General features: G+C 39.1%; 1 protein-coding gene across 1 annotated transcript in view; it reads right to left on the reverse strand.

The window, feature by feature from the left end:
- Window positions 1–375: 375 nt before the first annotated feature.
- ntrk3a (neurotrophic tyrosine kinase, receptor, type 3a) overlaps window positions 376–23,114 on the reverse strand; it is an 83,673-nt gene continuing 60,934 nt past the window's right edge. The window contains exons 11-19 of the mRNA XM_063480922.1: window positions 21,985–21,999; window positions 21,788–21,834; window positions 21,233–21,338; window positions 11,028–11,216; window positions 9,087–9,217; window positions 7,541–7,713; window positions 5,944–6,187; window positions 4,384–4,542; window positions 376–756 (exon numbers count right to left, since the gene is read on the reverse strand). Of these exons, the coding sequence (XP_063336992.1) occupies window positions 571–756; window positions 4,384–4,542; window positions 5,944–6,187; window positions 7,541–7,713; window positions 9,087–9,217; window positions 11,028–11,216; window positions 21,233–21,338; window positions 21,788–21,834; window positions 21,985–21,999 (1,250 nt within the window). The 3' untranslated portion in view covers window positions 376–570. The remainder of the gene's footprint in view (window positions 757–4,383; window positions 4,543–5,943; window positions 6,188–7,540; window positions 7,714–9,086; window positions 9,218–11,027; window positions 11,217–21,232; window positions 21,339–21,787; window positions 21,835–21,984; window positions 22,000–23,114) is intronic.

Raw genomic sequence — 23,114 nt, forward strand, 5'->3', positions numbered from 1 at the left:
AAATTAATCCTTCTGACTTTTCACATTTCACAAATGAAGACCTGGCAAAGATAAGCCAAAGGAAGACTAGAAGGTTACTTAAGGTTTGTGAAACCTATTAGCCAACTGAGATCAATGTAATCCTGGGCAGGATTACTACCAGTAAACTACCAGTCCAGGTCAGGGTTTATTAACAGTTGATTAGAACTAGTGCTGCTATGATCAAAACAGGGTGAAACCCACATTATTATGATGTGACACCTTAACTATACCACATCAGCACAATCACTCCACATTGTTGTAATATATACTTTATACTTAAGTCTTTTTAGTTACAATTCCATTTGAAAAAACAAAATGGGTATAGAATTTGCAGGTTCCAGATTATTAGGTACTGATGCAATTCAGATCATTTTGGTCCAGTTAAATAAACATAATATACAATGTGTTAGTTGCAGTCCTCAAATATCTGGCAGATGAAAACAGGGCATTTTTAGCCCCTAATCCACAGAGTATGCAAACAGATCACTTCTGTTCAGGGGCAATTCAGTGCTTTGAATATATTCCATTAGTGTCTCCTTGGGGCTATTATTATCCCAGTATGTCCAGATAGACTGGTGTGGATTTCATCAAAGTAAACAGCATCTTCTGGATGTCCTTAATGTTGAGACGTTGTTGCGGTTCCCTCTGCCAGCAGCCAAGCATAATATCGTAGATTTCCTTAGGACAGAGCCTTGGGCGCTCCAGTACTCTGCCTTGAGTAATACACTCTATTACCTGTAACACAGAGACCAATAGTTGAGCAGAGATACTTTACTGTCTTGTTTAAGAAAGGACTGCTACGCAACCAGACTTGCATCAGTTGTGCACTGCACTGGCCTGGCCTATGGCTGTATTGTGGAGTGTCATTACACTGACAGGCAACAAGTGATGCACACAGTATATAATGACTACATCATACAAATAATCCAGGTACATATTATCCTGTAGAGTACAGTTTTAGAAAACAAAACAGCCTATTAACAATAATGTTAAAATGTTTGAACTTTAGGAAGACTTCTTTTAAATACCCTTCTTACAAATAAAACCAAGAAGTACATCTACTGAGTTTTCCTGTTAATGCCAGGAGTATGAGTTTAATCTGAACATTGTTAAAGCCAGTGATTGTACTTGTTTGTGTCACCTGCATCATAAGAAAGAAGTAAGGATATGTGAAGATTTTGAAACAAAACAAATCAAAAACCCTCACGCAGTCAGCAGCAAAACTGGGTCTGGGTTATTGCTTCAAACTCTGACTTAGGCTACGTTCACACTGCAGGCGAAAGCGCATCAAATCCGACTTTTTTGACACTATGCGACCCATATCCGATCATGGTATGACAGTGTGAACAGCACAAATCCGATCTGGGTCACTTTCGTATGTGGTACTGAATCCGATACATATATGATGTTTTAGAAAGCGACTGCTGTTTGAACGGTCATGTCGCATTAAATACGACTTTTGCGTCACTGACACAAGACAGACGCCAATTATCAGCTCCGGAGAAGACAAACGAGAAGACATTGTGAACGCTTCCTGGCCATCCAGTGTAGATGTTAGTGAAACTGATGGGAAGACAACGTTGGAGAAACGTGAACATTTTATTTATACTGTATAATCTGCAGATTCTGACAGAAATCTGCAACTATCCTTTGAAGCGCCGCTCCTCTCTAAAACAGCAATACGGATAATTATTAGGCCATATGTAAATAACAAAATAACTTTAGAACTTAAAGCTAACGTAAAGTCTGAAACAAGTCTTTATATTAAGGGCCATCAGTCAAACAATACTGTTTGGTCTGGGTCTAAACAGAGCGCGTTGTGTGTGACGTCTTCTTTTGCGCATGCGGGCCGCTTTGAGGGTTCACACTAGAGCGCGTTTGCTGTCACATTTTATTTGTAGTGTGAACAAGCAGACAAAAAAATCGGATTTGATCAAAAAATCGGAATTGAGCATTAAGACCTGCAGTGTGAACGTGGCCTTAAATTCCACTGGAACCCTGGCCAACAAAAATAGCCTGGGATTGCTCAGAAAACATGTATGAAACCTTACAACAAGGATACACAACCTACTTTAAGCATGATTGGGGTAATAATTTTGACCAGATTTTTAATAGGGGGGCTAATAATTGTGTCTGTAGATCGTCAACAGACTCTTCCCTTGTTACATCAGTAATGACCTCAATGGGCACTCAAGTGTCCACTGAGGATTGGATTCCACACCAGAAAGACCCCGCAGAAAGACCTCTGTTGTTACTGTGAAAGGACCAGATATTTTCTTACTGTACGGTCATTTTGTTTTCCTGATACCACAGGGTAGGTTTTCTATATCTATATCTATATATATATATATATATGTATATATTTCTGTTGCAAGTCCTGTAGTGTCAGCGGCCCTAAAGGCTGCCTTGGGGGGCCTGAGAACCTGTCCTGTCAGCCATGGCTTCTGGTTAGCATGGACAGTAACAGTTTTGCAGTGAGTGACATTATCAGTGCATTTTGCGATGTATGCTGCAACAGCGTCAGCGTATTCCTTAATGTCTGTTTTAGGTGGGTGCTTGTTTGAAGATGTACCAGTTTGTAGTGCTGAAGCAATCCTTCAGAGCAGAGGAGGCCCCCTCTGGCTACACACATCTGATTTTGTGTTGGTCTGATGGCTCTCACTCTGGGTCTGTATGCAGGTCTTAGAATGATGGTGATGTGATCAGAGAGCCTGACTTGTAGTACACAGCGTCCAGTAGTTATTTTCCACAGTCCTAGCTGTGGTGTTAGTGGTGGGAGGGATGTAAACAGCAATGAGGTCAATCGATGTAAATTCCCTTGCTAGGTAGACTGGTCAGCACTTAATGATAACAAACTTCGACAGCGGAGAACAGTGTTTGTGCACAGCAGTAGATTTCAGCACCAAGCGCTGCTGATGTAAACATCAACTCAGTTGTATATAGCATTTGTATTCTATTTTATTCTATTGTATATATTATTCTATTCTACTTTATTCTATTGTATATATTATTCTATTCTACTTTATTCTATTGTATATATTATTCTATTCTACTTTATTCTATTGTATATAGTATTCTATTTTATTCCATTCCAGTGTCTTCTCATTTCTGCTACATAACTTTGCACTTTTGCTGTAACGAAACAAATTTCCCACCTGTGGGACTAATAAAGGTCATCTTATCTTATCTTATCTTATCTTAACACTGCCCTGCCACAAGTCCTTCCTCCTTCCATTAAGACTTGGTTGGCATGGTAGATTGTTACCTGATCTAGCTGAATGGAAGAGTCCAGGATGTAGTCCAGGATTCCGTGAAAATAAAAGCACATCTTCAGAATCAGAATCAGAATACTTTATTAATCCTGAAGGAAATTATGGACTCTTGCACTGGATCAATTTTGTTGTTTAATGAGTGAACATTGGCCAGAATGGCCTCTTTAGGCTAGTGGCTAGCCTAATCTAGATACCTTCACACTTGTCCCACTTGTGCTCTCTCTCACACTGCCCCAGTGTCTCCTCTCTGGGTGAGATAGAGTCTGTTGATGTGGTAATCCAGCAGAGAAGTCTCAGGCCCTGGAGTATCTCTGTAACTTTCTGGTCTAAGTTCAGGGTGTTTGGATTTATTTGTTATATCCAAAAGGGAGTGGTGGCAGTATCTTGTAAGCTACATCAAGCACTTGACATTGTAGTAATTAAACACTGTTTAGAGTCTAAACAATACCAAACAGCTTATTCTGCTATTGACACTTTTTTTGAGCTTCTGGTACCCAAGGTGTCTGATTAAGGACACCTGTGAGTTTGGACCCTGCTACAGTGGTCAGTTGGTGTCTGTTCTGAACATGCCATGTTTGACTGAATTAGCTAGGACTCGTGCCACAGGGCAACCATAAGCTGATGTTCTGCAAAACCAAGTGGCAGACGTATTTGGAGTGAGCCCTGGTAGCATCTCCAAATTGAAGGCCCAGTTCCATATAACAGGGGATGTCAGAGACAGGGCACCAACTGAGCATTCCAGGAAAATTACACCACAAAAAGACCAATTCAGTCCAATTGAAATTTATTTATATAGCACAAAATAACAGCAAGAGTTGCTTCAAGGCGCTTTATAATGTAAGCTGAAGACCCTACAACATTATTTTGTGGAAATTCATAAGGTTTTGGAGAAGTTAGATAAAATGAGAGTGGCTTAGTTCTGTTCATTAAGTTATAGTGTTAAGTTGCACCTCTATTTTTTTCATAATGCTGGACTAATAAATTGGGTCCCTAGGGAAAAAAGCTAATTCGAGTAAAATATTCAAATGTTTTTGTTGCTGGTAATTATATCATGTTCTCAGCGAGTGACAGGGTTGAAATAATAGTTTACCTCATTATTGGCGAGCTGGAACCATGGCTGTTTTCCATAAGTGAAGATCTCCCACAGAATAACGCCAAAGCTCCACACATCACTTTCTGTGGTGAATTTTCTGTACATGATGCTCTCTGGGGGCATCCAGCGGATAGGCAGCATGGTGTGACCTCCCACCTGAACATACAGATACATACATACACACATGCACAAGTTGAAATGCTTTATGGGAAAGTTATACGCAGTATGATAACTTCAAAAACTTACAAAAACAAGTCAGACTCAACATGGCAAATCTGACTTATACATTTGTGATAATCATTTGAATATTTGAATATAAAAGTAAATACATGAATTCATGCTGGACTGAATTTTGGGCACTGGTAGTCTTTTTGCAGATAACAAAGTAACATATTCCACTTAGTTACTCAAACAAGCAAAAGACATTTTCTTGGCTTTAACACGTTATAAAATAAATGCTGACTTCACAATGCAATGGCTGTAGAAGAATGACATCACACTTAGATCACCTGTCTTCAGAAAATTTAAAAGAAAATTATTCCATACACCAAATGTAAAACAAATTTCTACCATGCCTTCTACCAGAAGAGCCCATCTAAAGTTTACAAAATGTTGTCTATATTTTTAGCCTTCGTTTGTGCACTGTATTCAGAAAATATATAGAACATATCATATTTTTATTTTTAATAAATTTGCAGGAATTTCACACAAACTTTTTTCACTTCATCATTACGGGCTATTATGTGTAAAATTGTGAGGTGAAAAATGAATTGAATAATTTCATCTATTTTGGAATAAGGGTGTGGAATGAAGGAAGTGCTGTCAACGCTTTCTGGATGCACTTGCAAAGGTCCCTGTCATAAAACAGATGTTACAGAATAGTTACAGAACAATTCCTCTACTTTTCCAGCTCTTGAAGATTTTAGAAAAGCTGTTTTTATAAACTGGCATTAAGCGATTACCAATATGCCTTCAGAGTAAACACATCAGTGTAACTGTAATAAAACGTGTAGAAGATATATCAAATGCAATGGTACTCACAAAGAAACACTTTGTGTATTTCTTGCCTTTTTAAAAAGGCTTTCGATACTACATGTCTTACATTACTGATGAACAATTTTGTAATGTTGCCCATCTGCAAATAAAACTAATTTAGATTGTTCTGGGCAAAGCGAGTTCGCCTCAGTAATAACCATCATTTTGACTGAGCAGCCCAAATTAGTGACTCAAAAATCCACAGACCAGAGGAGGGGGTTTGAGGGAAAGAGTAATGGACTTATTAACGAAACTAATACAGTATAAGCACAGTGTCCACGATTTTTTAAAAAAGATTTGATTATTTGACTTGATTTATAACCATGCTTTACTAATATAACTTGAAGGTAAATGTAAACATTCCACAGATTACTGCTGTAACACCTCACAGTATAAAAATGTGTATCATATGTGAAGAACTGCACTTAATGAAACTTACCATTTCATTGCTCATCTTTGAAAATATTTCCAGTTTTGATAAAAGAAAGGAAGACAAAAATACAAGAAGAAAAATGTCCTTACCCTGTAATAATCTGTGCTGTAAATGTCTCTGGACATGCCAAAATCTCCTATTTTGACCAGAAGACCATTCCCCACCAAGCAGTTCCTGGTTGCCAGATCACGATGCACAAAGTGTTGAGATGCTAAGTAGATCATCCCAGCTGCAATTTGGCTGGCTATATGAAGCATCTGGGACAGACCAAGTTCACCACTCGTCTGCAAAGGCTGTCCATCCACTAGGATCATGGCATCTGGCCCATGGGCTCTGATGAGAAAATCATCAGAGGGTTGCACTGTTAGAAATGCAGGACATTCAGGACCATTTTAATGCAAGATGGTTCGACTTAAAAAACGTAATCTTCTGCACAGAAAACGGAATGAGGCCTACGAAGAAAAGAACACAGTACCTACAGTCAAACATGGTGGAGGTTCTAAGATGTTTTGGGGATGTTTTGCTGCTTCTGGCACTGGATGCCTTGACTGTGTGCAAGGCATCACTAAATCTGAAGACTACCAAAACATTTTGGAAGTCAATGAAGGTGCCCAGTGTCAAAAAGCTGGGTCTGCATCAGAGGTCATGGGTGTTCCAGCAGCACTTTGACCCCAAACATACCTCTCAAAGCACCCAGAAATGTTTGAAGACAAAGCGCTGGAGAGTTCTGAAGTGGCCAACAATGAGTCTGGATCTAGATCCAATTGAACGCTTATGGAGAGATCTCAAAATTGCTGTTGGGAGAATGTGCCCTCCAAATCTGAGAGACCTTGTGCAGTTTGCAAAAGCAGAGTGGTCTAAAATTCCAGTTGAGAGGTGTAAAAAGCTTGTTGATGGTCATAGGAAGTGATTGATTGCAGTACCAAAAGAGCGTGCAACCAAATATTAAGTTGAAAGTGCCAATAATTTTGTCCAGCCCAGTTTTTGAATTTTGTGGGAAAAGCTGTCAAATTCAAGTTTGTTTGTCTTGATCCACTGCACATAAAGGAAATAAAGATGTGTACACCAAAACAAATATAATTGTAACAATTTTATGGGAGAAATTGTGCATTTTTTGGAAAAATTCCAGGGGTGCCGATCATTTTGGCCATAACTGTATCTATAGATGGAAGTGTAATGGCTACTATTATCTTTGTGAGTCTTTATTATATGGCGTGCTACTGGGAAAAGCCAGTTCTAACCTTTGAGTCCATACTCTTTTATGAGTCTTGCTTAGGTTGTGGAAGAGGTTTGTTGTGTCAATGTCTGTAGGACTTGTTTGCTGCGTAATTTGTACAATACAGTTTTCTGCTTAGTGTCAGACTTTCCATAAAAAAACATGTCCATGCTACAGAGGTGGCCCCTCGTTTAGGAAGTTCTCTGGTGACCATTACTGTTATCTAAAGCAATGAAAATACTGACCGTAAACGGTGTGTTTCGCAACATCACAAAATAAATAATAGAGTATAATATGAAACAATAGATGTTTTAATATTGTAATCCGATATATTTCATCATATCTGTCACAGACACACATTAGTGAATAGCACCGTTGCAAGTAGAATCTAATTCTACTGGTAAAACTGTCTGTCGTCAAAACCCTGTAGAAGAAGAAAGACACACCTGCTGCTTCAATGCTTGACTTACCTGAGAAACTTATTGAGATCTCCGTGTTTCATGTACTCAAAGACCATGATGAGAGGGTCTCCATCCACACACACTCCGTAGAACTTCACTATGTGCTCGTGCTGAAGGTTAGTCAGGAGCTCAGCCTCACGCTGGAAATCCTTTCTGGCTGCAAGTGTGGGATCCTTCAGCGTCTGGGAGAGTCAGAGAGTATTCTGTCGTCATGCGATGGTATGACAGTACAAATGTTACACTCGGATAGCTATGGTAACAGTCCTCCCTCATGTGTATATCCATAAGCTTTTCAAAACAAGGGAGTTGTATGCACTTTTCAACAGAAACTTCATTAATTCTTACAGTAAATGATCCTTAAATTGGGCCAGATTCTGCCAGTATCTGACCACAAATGCCAGTTATTTTCTGTACTTAACACCGGTGAGTTGTCACACAGACCTCCGTTTTTTGTTAAGTGGCAGTCTGTTACAGCAGTTCCCATTATTGTTGTTGCTGTGCTGTTTTAATGACTTTATCACCCGATAAAGTTGATCTTCCTTGCTCAACTAAGATGAGATGACTAATTGTTTTGCATCTCATGTCCTACAGCCTGGAGTAAGACTTGTAATTCTGAAGGAGCCACAGGGGAGACAGACCATGAAGTAAGTGGAGAGCTAAGAAGAAATATAAACAGGATGTACCAGCTGTAATTGATGTAAAGTCCTTGGAAAATAGGGTGGACGAGCTAGGTAAGCTTATTAATAGAATAAAAGAAAACTGTGAATGTAGTTTGTAGTGTTTCATGGAGATGTGTTCACACTCACACTGGCTTTTTGAGTGGACAGGGATGATAACCTCAGTGTTAATGAGAAATGTGCAGAGACTGCACTGTTTGTGAAAGGTTATTGCCATTGCTCTTTGAACTCAGTTTGAATCAACACAGCGTTTAGATTCCTTCACTAATACATTTTAACTTCGACCAGATGCTTTTGGTAGTCATCAACAAGCTTCTGACATAATTCTGGCTGGATATTTGACCACTGGCAGAATTGGTAGAGTTGATTTAAATTGGTTGATTTCCTGCCACAGACCCAGCTTTTAAGAATGGGCCAGAAATATTTTAAAGAAGTCAGGGTTTTGGGAGGGGCAACATCAGAGGTCAAGTTAAAAGACGCTGTAGACAGTGTAGTCTGACTAATCTGTGTAGGTTCTCAGTCATCCAGGTCACGGTAGTCTAAAGAGCTTGGGAAGAAAGCGTCCTCATGACTCATGAGGACAATAATTAGTTTAGGCACGAGGAAGCACAGCAAGGTAAGTGTAATCAAGTAAGTCACTTCAAATGTTCTGATCTAGTCTCCTCGTAAGTGTAGACTTTTCTATCGGAGCACAAATGCTACACCTTAGACATGGTATATTAAGAAATTATAGACCTCACCAATTTTTTAGTCCTGTTACAGCCCTGTTTCTATACTGCTCTGAGCACACACACACACACACACACACACACACACACACACACACACACACACACACACACACACACACACACACTAGTTATATCTATGTAGCTTACCTTTACAGCTACCAGCATCTTGTCCTTAGTGGGACTCAGGTTGTAACACTCAGCCAGGAACACCTTACCGAAGGCTCCTTCACCAAGCTCTCTTTTCAGAATTATGTCCCGCCGTTTAATATGCTGAACATCTGAGAAAGACAAAGATAAGGAGGGAATGAGTTTTCAGCCATTATTAATACTACAAAAAAGCCACTCAAATGAAACCTCCCAAGTATTCATTCCCGCTGCTTATGTTTGATTGCCACCTGTTGGCTACAGTTTACATCATGAAGTTGAATAAAACTGCAAAACTTATGAATAGATCTACTTTAAACTAATCAAACAGAAGATTACTGACACTGTTCTCTGTGGATGATCTAAAATAGTTCTGTTTTTTGTTTTTTTTACATGTGTTTTATGGATTAAAAAAAAGAAGATTTTTTTCATTTGAACACACTGTTTTGGGATTTAGCACAAGTGGATTTTATTTACAACAGATATTTTTCCTGCCTATAGCAGTAAATGACTCATTTTCTATTATACCTTAATATTATATATCAAATAGGGTATATTTATGCAAGGAATTATTTTAATCTAAATTTATGTGATTATATGGCTGCTTGGTAATTAGTACAGTTACTGTCATTAAGGAGGAAGTTATCTAAGACACACACACACACACACACACACACACACACACACACACACACACACACACACACACACACACACACTGAAAACTGTTCCACCACTGGGTCACAATTAATGCCACTGTAATATACTCTGGGACTCATCATCATTGAGTTTCTTACACACAGCTGCTACCACGGCTCTGAGGAAGATGATGGCAGCAGAGTAAGTGCATATCATAATAATCATCTGAATAAAATGATAATAAAGATAACATTGTTACATACACAATCAATGAGTTTCATGACTGAATAACACTTTGTGGAATTATTCAAAAACATCAGCATCAAGATTTTATTTAACAGTGAACCAGTTTATTGGCATTTGACCATTTAATGTCAGGGGTATAAGGTCTTTTGTGGCGTTTCTGTCCCTGCCTCTAATGCTCAGAAATGTGTGAAGCTCTGCTCCACCAGAACCACATCAAGCACAAAGCACAGTTTGCCTTATTGAATCATTGTAAGATTCATTTAAATATTCTCCTCTCAAAATTTGTGTGTGTGTGTGTGAATCTGAATACCTGCATCTGAACAGTTCCCTCATTTTCAAGGGGAAGCTATTCAGAGACAAATATATCAGACTAAATCTACCTCTATTTTAAGTCCATATTGATATGCAGTGATGCCGCCATTCCCCAACTCTCTGTGAATGGTACTCATGGCCACTAATAAATGGTCTCTGATCAATGATCAGTGGTCTGATCAATGGTTGTTGATCAATGGTCATGACAATTTGGATATTAATGATCAAAGACCTGACCTTACAGCCCAATGTTCATTCAGTGGGCTGGTTTCAGTTATTGTGCAAATGTACTGTTTATAAGGTTGGGGGAAACTGCAGTCAGCTGAGACTGAAGAAGTCACTTGGATGATTGTCAAAGCGCACTTCTCTCACTGAAAACGTTTCGTCCAGATGAACAGAATCAAGCTTCTGGCATTTACTTACCTGGTTGATTGAGCATGCATCAAGACATTAGTTATTATTAATCTCTGGTTCTCTTTCACAGCATGTCTTTGTCCTCCCCTCGTCCCCAACTGGTCGCGCCAGATGGCCTCACTTCCCTGAGCCTTGTTCTGCAACCAGTTCTTCCTGTTAAAATGGAGTTTTTCTGTCCCCAAGTGCTTACTCATAGGGGGTCGTCTGATTGTTGGGTTTCCTCTGTCTTTACCTTACAATATAATATGCTCGAGGAGTGTTGTTGCGAATCGGTGCTATATAGGTAAAACTGAAGTGAATCGAATTGAAAACTGAATACATGTTTTCACTTACAGGTGGTAGGTTTGTTGCAGTTGTGGCCATGTCTGAAGTACTGTGGGTTCTCTATAACAGGAATTCTAGTCATTCCAATCACCACTGCAGCTGGTCCAGCATCCAGTGTACAGGGGCTAATGATCCCATGGTTAACATGATGAAGGGGACTGGCAGAGTCTTCCTCACCACTTATCACTGCCACTGGACCTACAAAGACACAGATGGAGTATTTAGATTGGATGAATATCTCTATACTGTCAGTCACTAACTGCTTCTAAGTCTAGGACACTTCCTCAAATATTTCCTGTTATTATAAGAAGAGTCTCTGAAACAAAGGGATGTGATGCAAGGGTAAAAGCAGAGTTTCTTCGTTGATTAAGTGTGACTTATCCTCCTGAGAACCAAAGAAAAAAGTATCTTTCAGTTCAACTGTTTTTATGCACTACAGAGGACATAATGAATAGGCTGTGTTTTAGGACGATATAGCCAGCCTTAACAATCAGTCATAACAATCAATCAACAAACTAGAATCCAAACAGCTTGTACTTCAAAGCCAGTTTAAGATATACTTTATGTCACAAACATGACAAATATAAAAATAAGGCAAATATGAATTATATTGTTGTCTTAGTCACAGTAGTTGTTTAAAATGCTTTAATTCTCTCTGTTGACAGTAGACTGTGGGATATTTAGTAATGAGGACATTTCATAGTTGGACTTGCACAGGTGGCATCCTATCACAGTATCATGGAAATTACTGAGCTCATGAGAGCGACCCATTCTTTCACAAATGTTTGCAAAAGCAGTCTGGATGCCAAGGTGCTTGGTTTTATACACCTGTGGCAGTGGAAGTTATTGGAACTTCTGAATTCAGTGATTCAGATGGGTGAGTGAATAATTTTTTCAGTACTACATCTTCGTCTTATCTGCCTTATTAGCAATCCTACTAAATTGTCACACAAAGCTGGGCTGACCGGTTTACTCAGTAGGTCAGTCCAGAGTTTTTATGTATCTGTGCTGCCCAGAGGACTGTACTACGAAGGAGGATTTCACCTTATCTCTGTAACTTCAGGGTTAACCCTGGGTTTTCTGTACTATGAAGGTGGTTGATTACTTATCGTACTTAACCACCTTAAGTACAATCTCCATAGCAACATGCACTGCAGATTCGAGATCAACTGATTTGAAATCACTACCTACTGACTTCAAATAATTTCAGCCTCATCTTCACTCTGTGGGAATTATATCATTTTTATTCTTCTATATCATTTTTATTCAGCTTTGAGTAGTGGCCTTTTTTGAAAACATTTATTAAACATGTAGTTTTAATCATGTTATTACACATATTGCAAATGTGCTCATGAAAGAGTTAAGCACTCAGTCCTTTGAGGGTCATAAGCTTCATCTGGCGGGACTATCCAGATGATACATGGTGAGAGGTCACTTAGAGTGCAGTAAAGGTCAACGCCAACATGCTTACAGACACAGACATCACGTAGATTCATTTCTAGGGTAGAGGTGAGACATATTTTGCTTGTAACTGCATTTTGTACCTGCAAAAGCAACAGTTTTGTACAGGATGTGCTCATGATGTTTCAGAGATAAGAGTGAAGAAGAACAACGACAGGAAACACCTGGAGTGAAGACGGTCATTGTTTTGACTCATCAGTGGTTGTTTGTCTCACACCTCAATCGCGAATCGGGACAACTCAAATATTCAGATCTCTATCGCAGATATCGGTGTAAACAATTACAATATGACAATTTTTTGTTTTTTATGATTAAGGTTTGGCTGTGAGTTCAGTTCTTGACCTTTAAGAACATTTGAGTTTGAAATTGTTTACCTTTTATTAGATAATTCTCTTTTTAGTCATAGTTGCCAAAAAAGGCTGTATGCTCACAAAAAAGTGAGCATACAGCCACAGACGGACTGTATAAAGATGGCTAAAACACTCAGAGCCTTTTCACTGGCTTGGGTGGGAAACTCAGAGAAAACACTCAGTTGTCACAGCAACAAACTCATTGTGATGCTGGTTGCTGCTTTGTGTCTTGAATGTTACAGCAGTGTTGACAAACTGCAAACATGACATTCTTTGAAGAAATGAACTGAATAAAAAAAAGAATATGTGATTAATCCACAGATGAATATAGTTTTAACATGTGCAGCTTATGTACAGATATTTTGTGGGTTAAGAATTGTCCACCAACATGTTAAACCTAAATCTACATTTTATCATCTAAACCCTGAACTACAAATGCACCGAACTAAATAAATATATGCCTAATAGTTTTTCATAATTAATTTTCATATAGATTTTCTGCATGGGGGACAACCTCAATTCAATTTCACTCCCAGGAGACCTATATGACTATATGCATCAATCAATCAATCTTTATTTATAATGCACTTTTCATACAGAAATGTAGCACAAAGTGCTTTACATGGTTAAAAGCAGCCCACCCCACCCCGCCCTCCAACTCACTCCCCACACTCTCATTAACATAAACGATCATGGATACATACCCCCCCCCCCCCCCCCACACACACACACACACACACACATGCACATACACACTTAAAGAGTAAAATTGGGCTGGGCACACATGAGCTAGGTGAGGAAACACTATCACAGGGAACCGTCTGCACCGGGAGCCGGTCACAGACCGCAGACTCCACGCTGGGCACAGAGCAGGAGGGAGGCAAAGAAGCCCCCCAGCCAGGCTGAGAAGACCGACAGAGCCCCAGCAGCCACGGTCGATCACAGCCCCGGTGCAGAGAGCCCCCTCCGAGGAAACACTGGAGATATGACCCAATAAGAATATATACAGGATAAAAAGATAAAAAAAATAAGAATGGGATACAATATAAATAGCGTAAGAAGATAAAAAATGAATAAGAATAAAATCAATAAATATTAGGTAAAACTAGGGGTGGGCGATATAAATGATATACGATAGAAACGATATAAATTTGGCCAACGATAGAGATTTTGACTATACCGCTCTATCGCGATAGCGCATGTTGATGATGTCATCAAGCTGCGCCTGTTTTGGTCGAAAGCATCGCAGCAGGGGCTACAACCATTATCATCTGCAAATTATGCCGGGCGACAGTCATAGCAAAGAGATGAAGCACTTTTGAAATATGGGGAAAGGAAAAACTGCGCTTCCTCCACTTCCATAACATTGATTCATTAATGTTGAATTCTCTCGCAGCTGCTCTATTCCCATGTTGTTGCAGTATATTAATAACTAACCTTGTATTGTGGATGAGTAATCTCAGTTGTTCTCCTGACTGAATTTTGCCCCGTGTATAGCATCCTGCTATGCGATTGCATTTGTCCCTAACCACCAGAATCCCTTATGTTAACTTTTATCAAGTGAAAAAAAAGTTGGCGTTCATCCTCCAGCTTCACTGTGCTAATGCTATGCTAACATAGCTGTGTCGCTAGCAATCACGTAGCACAACATTATATACCAGCTAGTCCAACTTCAGTAACCCTGCAAACGCCACTGCTGTTTAGTTTTCTGTCTTCATTTATGTTGGAAATGGTAGCAGAGCTGTACGTTTTAATTAGTTTCAAAAATCTCTCAGTCAGAACATGGTATGTCATGTTTAGGTGGAAACTAGCGAGCTAACCTCCTGTTAACTTGTAACTCAGTTAAATTTAAATAAATTCTGTTTTCATGGATGCCTGGATGTTAAACTTAATTGTTACACCTGGTAAAGCAGCAACGCTGATGATTTTATTAAAGATGAAAGAATTTAGACTGTTTTTAACTCTCAGTGTTCGTTTGACTTTGGGACCTGAAGTCTTACCAAAGTTGTACTGAAACATTTTTTAACAGATTTCTGCACGCCAAAATCGGTTCGAGGTCAGTAAGCACAACCAGAATTCGTACATAAGGCACACTCTCAATTTCTGAGAAAATTAAAGGATTTTAAGTGTTCCTTATAGTGTGGAAAATACGTTATACAGAAGAAAAGAATATATCGCGATATATATTGTTACCGCACGTGCTTCAAATTATATCGCGATATGGATTTTAGGCCATATCGCCCAGCCCTAGGTAAAACCTAAATTAATAATATAAATAGAATAACAGGATAGAATAAATAAGCATAAAATAAATAAACGTTAGGTAAAAGCTAAATTAAAAAGGTGGGTCTTGAGCCTGTTCTTGAAAACATGTACGTTCTCTGCGGCCCTGAGCTCCTCCGGCAGGCTGTTCCACAGACGAGGACCATACCACTGAAAAGCTGCCTCTCCGCGAGTATGTGTCCTGACTTTAGGAACAATCAAAAGGCCAGTACCAGAGGACCTCAGGGTCCGCGAGGGTTTATATGGTAAAAGCAAATCTTAGAGATAAGAAGGCCCAAGACCATTAAGACATTTAAAAACCAATAAAAGAACTTTAAAATCGATCCTGAAACACACGGGGAGCCAGTGCAGCGATTCTAAATCCGGTGTAATGTGGGCCCGCCCTCTGGTCTTCGTCAGCACACGAGCTGCAGAGTTTTGCAAAAGTTGCAAAGGTGAAATATTCTTTTTGGGGAGACCAGAGAGCAGGGCATTACAGTAATCAATGCGACTGGTAATAAAAGCATGCATCAACATCTCCGTGTTGGCCCGAGAGAGAATAGGGCGGACTCTGGCTATGTTTTTTAGATGATAAAATCCAATTTTGGTTACATGTTTAATATGTGGGATAAAACCAAGCTCAGAGTCAAAAAGACATATGTAGAAAGACAGACCAAAGCTCAACGGGGGGAGAGCATAGTATCATTCAAGGTTTACAGTAGAATAAAACAACTAAAAAAAAAAGGTCATACTAAAGAACGGACTGGACTGACCAAGGACCATAACACATTCAATTACAGACATTTTTTATTCTCCTAAGAACATAACAATCCTATTGGAACCAAAAGGAGAGTACAGTGACATAAAGATGCCAATGTTCTTTCTTAGAAGAAACCAGAGAGTTTCTCCTCAAAAAATCTCTGAGGAGCAGGATTTATGAAGCCCTAATGGAATCATCCCTTTTTTTTATTCTTTTACAAACCATGCATTTGGAGCAATGGAAGTGAACAGTGACACAGTATCAGTACACTTCATCTCACTGTAAGCTAAATGTCTTCAAAATGTGCGCGTGCACGCACGTGAACAGCCAGATGGTTGATATCGTGTTTCTGTGTCTTCATGGCCATTAAAACATAGTTTCTCTAGGGCTTCACTCAGGCCATATTGAGGGCCAGACATAGGTCACTGATGTATTTGATCTATTTTTATCTCATTTACTCACCTAACAATCTCTTTTCATAATCTATATCAATGAGTTACAGTTAATTATGCTTTGTAACAATTAGTTACAAAACGCATCCTAATTAATGCTGTTTGCCATTCGCTGACTATCATTTTTAGCAATTCTTTTTTTCGTCAAATGGTGAATAATTCTTCTTTTAAACCCTTTGAGATACAGATGATGAAGATTGGTTGGATTCATCCTTTCTATGTCATTTTAATCTGTAGACCATCAGGATCAGCTGTGAGTTTCTTAGTGTATTTTGGTGATTTCTTATTGTCCACCATTAAGTTGGAAAGAATCATTCTGTTGGGGAGTTTAAATTTTCATGTTGATTACAGCTTGCGCTCTATTGCTTCTGACTTTCATAATCTTCTAGAATCTTTTCATTTTATTTAACATGTGACTCGGTAAACACATAGCCGGCCCAGCCAACCAACTATGATTCTGTCACTTGGTCTGGACATTTTTATTAGTGATTATAATGTCTTTTATTTTATTTTATGGTTGTTGTTTTTTTAGCCTTGACAGCTTGCCTATTGCACGTACCAAGTACTCATGACCAGTGTTGGGCAAGTTACTTTGAAAAAGTAATTAATTATAGTTACTAGTTACTTCTTCAAAAAAGTAACTGAGTTACAAGATTCTAAAAGTAAATAAGTACTAATTAAGTAAGAAAAGCGTTACTTTAAAAAAAAAATTTAACTTCTGGGGTCCAGGGTATAATTGACCATTTTTCACTACTTTTGATTTCCTCTACATTTCACCTTTAAAAACTATTTACTTTGCCTTGTTTGGTGTCATCGTTTTCAGCACAACCTCGCGTGTCTGAATTTACAGTTATGTTTTCATTTTGACATACTGTATTAACACAATTGATCTAAAATCAGACAAAAAACATAAATTCCAAGTAGAAAAAGTTTTTTACTGTAACAACCACAAACATTTTTATTTAATCATATTTCATAACTTTAAATGCAAATATAAATTGTCAATTTTAAAATCATACGCACAAGTTTTGCAAACAAAGTTATTTGCAGCCATTTACCTTTTACCCTTTTTTAAATAACCATTTCAAACTATTTACAGAACAATCAGCTGTTCTTCAATAAGATGCCACAGATTATTTGTGCCACTCCAAAAAAAATTTCTGTCCACTATAAAGGAGAAAATCACAGCCTGATACCTGCAGGTCTGACAGCAGCAGGTGTATCACTCCTTTTTCTACCTGGAGACAGCAGTCGCCTCATTGTTCTGACACACAACACAAAACTATCCACAACACTACACACTAACTACACAAGACAACACATTAACTACACACTCCAAACACGCTAAACGTCACAAATCTCTCACATCTCAAAACTCGCTCTCTCTCTTTTTGTGCTTTCTCTCGCCATCACTCCTAAAACTTCCCCCTCTTTCCAAACAACCAAATGTCATGTTGCCATATCACTTTTTGATTGGTCGACATGGTGCATTTTTCCAACAAAAAACCAAAGGGGTGGGTTTTTTGGTTGTTGTTTTTTTGGTCATAAGCAGAGAGTGCTTGCTAGCGCTGTCCTTAGACAGTAAACATGACGAAAGTATTCAGGAAAAAACGCTGGGTATATATTGTTTGTCATGACTCTGGTTTTACGTGGGCTATCAACACAATTTATAAACTGGTATATATCACCTTGTTGCTTTGTCATCTTGAAGTGGTCATGTGATTGGCTTACCACGACTACTTTATTCTTCCTCAGTCAAACAGCAGCACTCATGCGATTGTTTTGCCCCCTTAGCTCCAGGTGTTGTGCGAAAAAGTGATCATCTGCCAGAAAGTGACTGCCGTCCGCGGGAGCGCGCACAGCTGCTTAGAGCTACTTCCGTGCAACTGATATAAGATGCGGTAAGCTGAACACAGCTTCAACCGTCTGTTTGTTGAAAAATAGTAACGCGACCGCACCACATTTTCTTGTTAGTAACTGTAACGGCGTTTTAACGATAGGAATAGTAATTAGTTAGATTACTCGTTACTGAATAAAATAACGCCGTTAGTAACGCCGTTACTTGTAACGCCGTTATTCCCATCACTGCTCATGACACATTACAAGTGGAAAAAATCTGGAGAACTTTTTGCTAGAAATATATTTGTGATGATATGGAAGTGTGTGCTGCTTTCACTGTGTTTAAATATACTAGCAAAGTGCCACTTTAGTGAAGCCAGCACTCCTTCTTGGATCTCTGAATCCATCCATAGTTTTAGGGGAATTTGCCATAAAACACATAAGCGCAGACAACAGTCAGGACCTGTTCCCCAATCTGAAGCTGCAGGAAACAAACCTGCTCATCCACTGGGAGAAACCCAAACATACAGGCAGGAAGCTGAGTTGATACTAGGATATTCACCCTGGCTCACCACCTCTCCCCATGGGCAACTCCAGACTGAGTCCATCCCTTCTCCTGTGGGTGGTGGGCCTACAGGAGGATGAGCTCATGTCCCTTCTTCAGTTGTGCCTAGCTGGGCCCCATGTACTAAGGCCCGGCCGCCAGACGTTTGCCCTCCCTGGACCTGGCTCCATGATGGGGGCCCTGGTAATCCTATCCTGGGCAGGGTAAACTGTTCCCTTAATGTTCTACTTATAGGGGTCTTTTGAAGACCCCTATGAGGTCTTAAAAAAGACTTAGAAGATAGATCTGAAATATTGACCAAAATGAAACCTCATTCCTCTGTAGTCACTCTGATATATTGCTCTTTGCGTTCAGGTTGTGTCGCCAGATGCTTTAAACGGGTTTATCCAACCACCACTGAAAAACAAACATGGACACACCACTGAAGAAAACCTACAGGCCCATTTCCAAACTTCCTTTCAATGCCAAAATATGTGCCCCAAAAGTTTGAAACACACTTAAGGAATGTTGGAGAAGCACAATATTCTTGAAATTTTCAATCTGGTTTAAGGAAGTAACATTCACTAAAAGAGCTCTCTGTGGAGACTATGAGACAACTGTAGTCTAACTACACTGCAGCACAGCAATGCGAAGACAAAGTGATACACTCAGTATTTCTCTGTTGCTGAGAAATATTTCCTTAGTATCACAGTTAATGGTCACCCATCACTGAGCTCTGACCTGTGTGCATACTGTCAAAGCTAATAATTATCATAATAACTGCAACTATGGGGTTTCTCATTTGTGTAAGAACACCATCACCTTAAGTAGTTCAACTCATTTTACCTCAGAGAGCACAGGGTATCTTTGCAACTCCAATATTTAACAACTTTTAGTTTTATTAAGAATGAACCTACACACAAGTCACAAAGTGATTGTGCTATCTGCAAGGTGTAACACCATTTTTTTGTCAGTTTCTCTTCAGAAAAAGCTGCCTGCCAGCAGCTTCAGGATAGAAAGCATTCATCTAATAGGGCTTTTGTTGCCTCTCTCTTTTACACCTTTATAAAACCCTTTAAATTAAAAACTTAAAAGCTGCACTTCAATCACATCTCAATTGTTTGATTTATGGATTGTGTTGGTGCACAGAAGAAATAAAAAATGCCTAGTAACTTTAATTCTCATCAAGACACTAAAAAGAAAATTTGGTTTGAACTGAAGCACATAAACTCTCCAACCAAACAGAGTGATAATATGAAACTGAGAAAAATCCAAGCTTGACTCATCATGCCTGGACCTTTTCCCACTCTAATCCCTTTTGAATCCACTGATATGAGTCATCATAAGGGAGCTAGGCTGGTAAACATGAGCATTCTGTGGACAGTTTACTTTCACTATTTCTAGATTTGATGTGTGCAAACACCCACCTCATGATGGCAGTGTGTGAGTTGACGTGCTGTAGCTTTAAACCTCTGTTCTGCTGCAGACACTCAGCTAGAAGTGTGTACTGCTGCACGGCAAGGGCCACATGCTACTCAGTGTACCCGTTCCACCCATACTGCATGTCAGTAGCATGCTTCTTTTTGTTGATTTTTTTATAGTCAAGCTTTCCACCAGTGTCTCCCCATTTATTTTCAATGTAGCATTTTGATTTCAATTCAATTCAGTTTTATTTATATAACGCCAAATCACAACAACAGTTGCTTGAAGGTGCTTTACATTGTAAGGTATAGACCCTACAATAATACAGAGCGCGTTTCTAATTGCTTCTCAGAATAATAATAGGGAGAATGAATTATGTATGGAAACATCTGTTTCCCAATATTTCCAAGGAATTGTACTGCTTTTGTACACGCTTGTGACATTTAGCAAGCTAAAAATCACAATATCTTTACCATCAGCAGTATAGCTAATCAAATAACATACAACACAATGTATCGCTTAGTCTTGCAATATGTTATCATAACCAGTTCATATAGATTTCAACAGAATGCTGTGCTGGTTGTTCCTTACTAGTCAGTAAATAATATAAAATAAAAGTCTTATCCAACCAAAAAAAATGATTTCATCCCAGCATGCATCAAGTGACAAAGAGGGAAAAGAAAGATGTTGTAGAGGTCGAAGGTGAAAAAACGCCCAGACTGGCTAAACAGTCAAACTGTTTTTTTGGCACTTTGTTGTCTCCTATGTGTTCTTCCATTGTTCCTCCACTTGGTCTTGATTGCACTTGTATTGCTTGCATAGTATAGTACCATGTTTGCATAGTATGTCACAAATATTATCTGCAATTTTTTGCAGTCCACCACACTATATACTCATATGAGTGTGTGCACACAATGAAAAAAACGAGCAAAGCAGATTTCACACTTTTAATATTTCCTTCTAAGGATTCAGTTCAATTTTATTTCTATAGTGCAGATTTAGAATGACTACAATCAGCACTGTGAGCTCATCTTTCTGCTGCCCACCTTCATACAAGTCACACATGTGATTTTTATTCCAGATCAAAGACAGAGCAGAAAGACTGAAAATACATTCGCTCTTACCTTTCATGCCAAACTTGGATCGTCCACCATACTTGTTGATGAGAAGAAAGAGAACCACCAGCATCAAACTTAGGGCAAACCCTGCCAGGCCCACTGCTATGGATACCTGTAAATCACATGAAGTCTAAACGTCACAGTCACACAGTTTCACGGCACTGAATTGAAAGTACCTGACTTCTAAAGTATTTTCAGGAGCGAGGACTCACTATCTTTAGACCCACAAACATCACAAAATACTGTCTTCAGCAGGCAGTAATCTCTGAACTAGTAAGATTTTTAAGTTCTAAAACCAAATGGTGAAGAGTCCCAAGTGTTTAATCCCTAGATAAGAGGGTCGTCAGCCCACTATTAATCATGTGCCTCACCACATGCCAAGGTGTGAAAAAAAGGCGTGGGTCATTATCAGCAGAGGTTTCGGGTGAAACGATTGGGAGACCTTAGCTCACCCTATTATTTGACCCACTGAAATCACCTGATGCAAGATGTGAATGGCAGTTGAGGTGCCTGGGAAGGGTTCTAAAAACTGCACTGTAGGCGGCAGACAGTTTCTCTTACCCCAAAAGTATCTTCCTCCGGTATGTGAGTCTCTGCAGTTGGAATTACTGTAAGAAAAACACAAAAAGTGTTAGTTTGTTTTCCCAGTCAGAGGTAAAGTACAGGTGGAAGCATCTCTTAGTTGTTGGGTGTAGCTGGTTAGTGTTAGGGGCAGCATAACTGACTCGTTTTAGGCAGTGGCATCTTATTCCACTCACCTTTTTCTGTGGGTCCTTTAAAAAAAAGAAAGAAATCACACATTATTAACAAATTCTTGCAGTTTTGCTTGATATGATTTCTGCTGCTGAATAGTTTCGTTTGTTGAATGTTTTTTTTCATAATGTTAGACAAAACAACAAAGAAATAATACATGCAACAATTCAACTCAATTCAATTTTATTTATATACTGCTAGATCACAACAGTAATTTCCTCATGGGGCTTTTTATTGTAAGATAAGGGACCCTACAATAATACAGAGTAAACAGAGGAAAAACCCACCTATGAGATGAACCCCTATGAACAAGCACTTTGGTGACACTGGGAAGGAAAACATCCCCTTTAACAGGAAGAAACCTCAAACAGAACCAGGCTCATGGAGGAGCAACTATCTGCCACAGCCTGCATTACTCCATATTAAACCTTGGTGTGTGAAGAGGGGTCTGTAATTACATAAACAAACACCACTTCATCTTCAGCATATGAGTTATTTGCTCTAAGGTGCGTGTTTAAGAGTTATACCAATGATTCAAATACTGGTAGTCTTTCTCAGAGGAACCACAGTATGGAGTCTTACACAGTGAAGATGTAAAACTATTAGTAATATAATTTACCTCTGTGGGAGTCGAGTTCAGGAAGCTGTTCTGTATTGTGTTAGCACATGACACTCAAGTTGACAGTGAGGGAATTATATCCTTAAATTTAGTTAGACCACTTTCAGAAAGACATTTACTGCAATGAAATTTATTCCCAAATGATCTGTAATCTATTATTGTAAATGTTATTAGAGTTAGTAAGGAATTAGTTAGGGCTTGACCCTGAATCCTCCCTTAGATCAGCTGTAATAGCTCTAGGCTGCTGGGCCATTCCCATGATGCCTTGAGTGTTTCTTCTTCAATTAGCTTTTTCACTCACTTTGTGTTTATGCACCTCTCTGAATGCAATGATTTTTATTCATTAATAATCCCTGACTCTTTTCCACAGTGTGTCTTTGTCCTGTCTTCCTCCCCTCACACGTCAGATGGCCGCCAGTTCTGTAAGCCTGGTTCTGCTGAAGGTTTCTTCCTGTTACAAGGGAGTTTTTCTTTCCCACCGTCACTAAAGTGCTTGCTCATAGGGGGTCATATGAT

The sequence above is a fragment of the Pelmatolapia mariae genome, linkage group LG7 (genome assembly GCF_036321145.2).
Source record: "Pelmatolapia mariae isolate MD_Pm_ZW linkage group LG7, Pm_UMD_F_2, whole genome shotgun sequence".
NCBI lineage: Eukaryota > Metazoa > Chordata > Actinopteri > Cichliformes > Cichlidae > Pelmatolapia > Pelmatolapia mariae.